The sequence below is a fragment of the Haliotis asinina genome, chromosome 13 (assembly GCF_037392515.1).
Source record: "Haliotis asinina isolate JCU_RB_2024 chromosome 13, JCU_Hal_asi_v2, whole genome shotgun sequence".
In the NCBI taxonomy this organism is placed as follows: Eukaryota; Metazoa; Mollusca; class Gastropoda; order Lepetellida; family Haliotidae; genus Haliotis; species Haliotis asinina.
In genome coordinates this window covers 42371595-42376409 of record NC_090292.1, presented here as the reverse complement: position 1 = coordinate 42376409, position 4815 = coordinate 42371595, and the positions used below count along the sequence as shown (strand labels likewise).

The window sequence follows — 4815 nt, the reverse complement described above, 5'->3', positions numbered from 1 at the left end:
TTAAGGTCAGACCGCTTGAAGCAATATCCTGTTGCGGGACATCGGAAGTGGTCTTAGGTGACGAGCAAATGCTTTACCCACTAGGCTACCCAACCATCTAATATCTGAAAAGGTTACGGAAGCAACTGAAGAGGACTGAAGCTTTATTTCCACGTTTGTTGGATGTACAGCGTTAATGAAATTTGTAAGTATGAATAGGTATTTAAAATATAGAAAATAATATTTGTAACAGATGCAATCAAACAGACGTCACTTTTCGTGACATATCCCACGCAATGTAAAATCATGCAGCTTGAGCACGTGTCTGTCCGGTGCCTTTGCCGTCTTGCGAGATTCAAAACTGACCACTAACACCAAACAATAAATCATTAGATTGCGTACGGAAAACAAGAAGTCGTTGCCAGATAGGTGAAGATTCCTAATATTATTGTACGCTGCTCTCAGCAATTGTCCAGCTACAATCTGTGAAGAATCGACTGAACCAGACAAGACAGTGATCGACAGCATGAGCACCAATCTACCCAGTTGTGATACGATGACAAACCTCAACCAAGTGAGCGAGCCTGGCCACCCGATCTCGATAAGCAGCAGTTACTGAATCTGGGCCGTTTTAAGAATATGTGAAATGAATATGAATAAGAAATATGAATATATGAATATGTTCTCCGGGGGCAGCACTTTGCATAATAACGGTTTTCGGAACACTGTTAAATACGAAGACGGTTGCGCGAGAATTACACCACAAGAAATGAGAGGCGTGGTATAGACAAAGGGCATCTGCAGTCGAAGGTAGCCTGGATTCTGTAATAGTTTTGGATGGACGTGATACAATAATTGGCATAAAAAACCGTCTGAGTCACAGCATACTGTCTAAGATATGGAGTGTGGTTGTTGTAAATATATCGGAACCGTGGCTCCTGTGTAAGGAGATATAAGCATTGAGTATAGTCATATACAGGATGATGATTAGTGGTAAATCACCTTTTTCCAGATGCTCACGTCTAGATAGTCACATGATTTAAACATCGCAAGGATGTGTAATCTGTGTCGATGTGTCTGATGTGTCTGATGTGTCTCAAGCAGCGTGCCCTGCAGAATGCAGACATGAGTACAGATTTGAGTGTAAGTTATGGATATATCATGTTCAGCACCCACAATCTGATCCAGTTGTGCCTGTTCCTCATTGAAGGGTAAGCAGGTATCTTTATGAAATAAACATTCCTTGCCTGGTGTTCGTGGTTATCTAGACGTGCCTTTGTGTTTGAAGCATTATTCTCTGCTGATCAGATTAAAGATTTGCAAGAATAGTAGTGAATGCCTGTATCTTTCTGTGTGTGGGATTCTGGCCATTCAACAAAATATCTCAACGAATTCCAGAAATCCCAGACACTGGGTTAAAATATTCCATTTATCTAGTGACACACATGAAGAATGTCATGTGCATTTTCAACGTGTTCTGTTCGGTTGTCAAAAATTCCCACAAGAGGCAGCTTTTAAATAACAAGAAAAAGAAGGAAATGTCAAATATTATTTATTGGACATACATGTCTTAAATTCATCTGCTTTTAGGGTCGAACAGCATTTAGAAAACTAGCATATTCATGTTTATTTTGCCAGTTTTAGAAGTATTTCGAAACTCTTTCCACAGAAGATGCCTTATAAATACCGAAAAAAAGGAAAGCGAAATATTATTTATTGGACATACGTGTCTTAAATTCAACTGTTCTCTGGGTCAAACAGAATTTAGTAAACTAGCATATTTCATCTTTTTTTGCCAGTTTTAGTTGCATTTGGAAGTTATATCGTTTCACTTGCATCTTCCAGCGTATGTGTCAAGCTGCTGGATTCGAAGAATCTCAAGATCGAAGGTATCAGGTGCATGCAAGGTTTCCGCTATAGCTTCCATTGCCTTCTGGCCAACTGGAGCGAAGTGTATCAGCTGAAATAGGGACAGAGAATGAAGTCATTTCAAAGTGTTCTTAAGAACGATAACCACCACAGTATCTTCAACAAACAATAACTACTTAATTTGGTATAGCACACCTTTCTACAACACTTTAAAATGCAAATTACTAAAAAAACAACAACCTGAAAGTATGGGATTATTGAACTGTGCAATAAGGTTTACCTCCACTGGAAGACGTGCTAGAGTTCTGAAACATGCTGCCTTTTGACCTGCATTAAGGATGCTTATGTCTCTCACAAACATTTGTCTCAGCTTCTCGTTGTACTCAGCTGTTGTCAGACCTAGAATGTTTATTTGAATGAAAGTTAGTTACACTGGAAAGTCAGTTTCTACATTGTTCACGATATGCCTCCAGGACAAAGGTACAGTGTTTCCTGGATTAGTAGTTGAACACATTCATAGTTGGTTCTGGAATAGGATTTGGACACTAATGTCTCCAAGAAGATTGAGTAGATTGATAATTTAATGTAAGCTGTGTAATTGTAAACTGTTGTGCTTGATAAAATCATTTAAAACACAAACACACTGTCAGGCTTACCGTTCACAGGAAATATCTGTGTGCCAAGAAGTAAGTCCTCATCAGCCTCGAGAAAGGTGTCATAAAAGTCTCTGGTCATATTCAGACCAAGTTCCCGGGCGAAGTCACTGCAGTAATACACTGGCATCACCTTGAACTCATAACCCTTGCGTGCCAGGAAGCTCGTCAACTGTGCCCAGCTGCATGCTTTGTCGACACGAAGAACTGCAAGACAATTGTTGTTTCTTGTCCGGTAACATATAGTTTCTTACTCAGCTTTATGGCCCTACTCTGAAAACTAATGTCTCATGTAAACAGCCAGAAGATTAGGCAACAAGTCACACGTTATTCAGTTTCATTTTTCAGTCACACTATTGTGTAATTTAGTAGTAGAATGTACTTACACAGTAGTAGAACACAGATATGTGGCAAGCAACAATTAGATGCATGTCCAGTATGTGAGACATAATCAAGTCAAATTGATTCAAAGCTGAACTTACCAAGAATTACCACTGAATTCCCGAGTTCCTGTGAAAGAAAGATTAATTCGTTAGTTCCTGAAACGCCATAGGCATAGGTAAGAGAAGATATGCTGTAATAAAAAGCATGGTCACATTCTAATATTGGTGGTTGAAATCACCACTCACAAGGACAATTTGGGTGGAATTGCAGTCATTCCATCTTAAACCATTACGATGATTCACACCAGTGTGTGAGCTTGTGTGACCTAATTTATTTGAACCCTTTAGGCCCAGTTCCTTGTAGATGAATACCCCCTTCTCAACCTTCGTGGCAGACGCAGCCACAGCAGCAGCAACATTCATGAGATCAATATATCTCCTCCCATTGAAAGAGTTTGTGCTGCGTCAAATTGTCCAGTGACAGCTACAAGTTGGGACTTACAGGACAGAGATGCATGCTAATGTTGAAGCATGGTGTTTTCTTGATGGTGCTGAATCCATTTCACTCAATAAATCATCTAAGTCTGTGTTAGATTGGTCATTGTCGATTTACCGGCTCGGGTCGATTTACAGGCTAGGGTGTTCACAAAGTCATTTACTGAATTCTACAAAAAGTAATTGGCATATGAGGGGAAATTAGCTGCTGTTGCTGTTGTTGTTGCTGTGTATGTCACATACCTAGACAGGACGTCTACCTCGAATACGTGCGGTGTGCAATCAATTCCACAAGGTCTGATTTGACCCTCTATCCCTCAACACTTGTTGCATATGTGACCTCAAACAATGTATTTCTGTGCCAACTAGAGCTCAGGAATCGAACAATTCCTTCAACTGATTGTGCATCCTTGAGCCATACACGCTGAGTGCGGTTTTAAACAAGCAAAACAAAATAAACAATTCTATCTTAACTCCCAATCCACATAAAGTTTTTGCACCAATTTATTGATTTAGTGCCTTCACTTACCTTAAATGAAAATAGAACCTTGATGTCAGTTAGCCCCGCCACTGTTGTTTTAATCTCCAGTATGTCGGCCTTCTCGTCCCTCCCTTCCTTTGGGGGAAGGTAGATGTTCATTCTGTACATAAGGGCGTCTCTATCTTCAGGGACGCCGAGCACCGACAATGGGAGACACGACAGGGCGAGAAGGCCAAAGAGGACCAGGAACATTGTTATGGTATGGTAATGTCTTCCACACAGAGAAAAGGACAAGGGTTCTTTGAGTTCCGCACTTTGGTTTGACTGTTAAAAGAGAATAATTACTTCACAGCTGACAGTGAAAAGTATGAAACATGTCTATATTTATAGCTTAAATGTGAATAGGATGTCTAAATTAGGCCAGAAGTGACTGAATTATATCTGGTATAATAAGGACAATAACCAAACACGTTAAAGTGAAATTTCCAGCATTAATTGCATGATTTAATATGTAATATATCTATAAAAATATGTATTTAATCACCTATGCATATCTGAAATTCTTACCTTTTCAGCTTGCTACCGACTGTTGATTGTGGTATGAGTGCGGCGAAATATATACACGTCTTTCTAATTGAAATTCCCACTGCGCATGTCAACATAATGCCAGAAAAATTAGCTCTACACAAATTAACTCCATTACATTCTTTGCATATATGGATGTTAATGAGAAACAGTTTGCACCGAACTGTCATGTCATGCACGCGTTCCACTCTTGCTCGAAATCCCTAAAAGAATCTGTGATTTACTGGAGTCACTTTGACCCCCAGGGACTCCATGCATTCCCTAAAATTTTATGGTGTTTCATGAAATTACTGATTTCCATGGTGTAACATTACACATATTCCCTGGTATATCAGCAAATGTATGAAATTGTTGTAGCTTAAAACCTGGA

At 39.6% G+C, this 4815-nt stretch overlaps 1 protein-coding gene across 1 annotated transcript; it reads right to left on the bottom strand.

The window, feature by feature from the left end:
- Positions 1-1518: 1518 nt before the first annotated feature.
- On the bottom strand, positions 1519-4466 carry LOC137259737 (uncharacterized). The gene is made up of 6 exons (XM_067797337.1): positions 4428-4466; positions 3909-4184; positions 2984-3011; positions 2505-2708; positions 2129-2247; positions 1519-1939 (listed from the first exon to the last, which is right to left on the bottom strand). Exons 2-6 carry the CDS (start codon positions 4110-4112, stop codon positions 1808-1810), a joined length of 687 nt encoding a protein of 228 aa, XP_067653438.1. The 5' UTR covers positions 4113-4184; positions 4428-4466; the 3' UTR covers positions 1519-1807.
- Between the last annotated feature and the right edge of the window lie 349 nt (positions 4467-4815).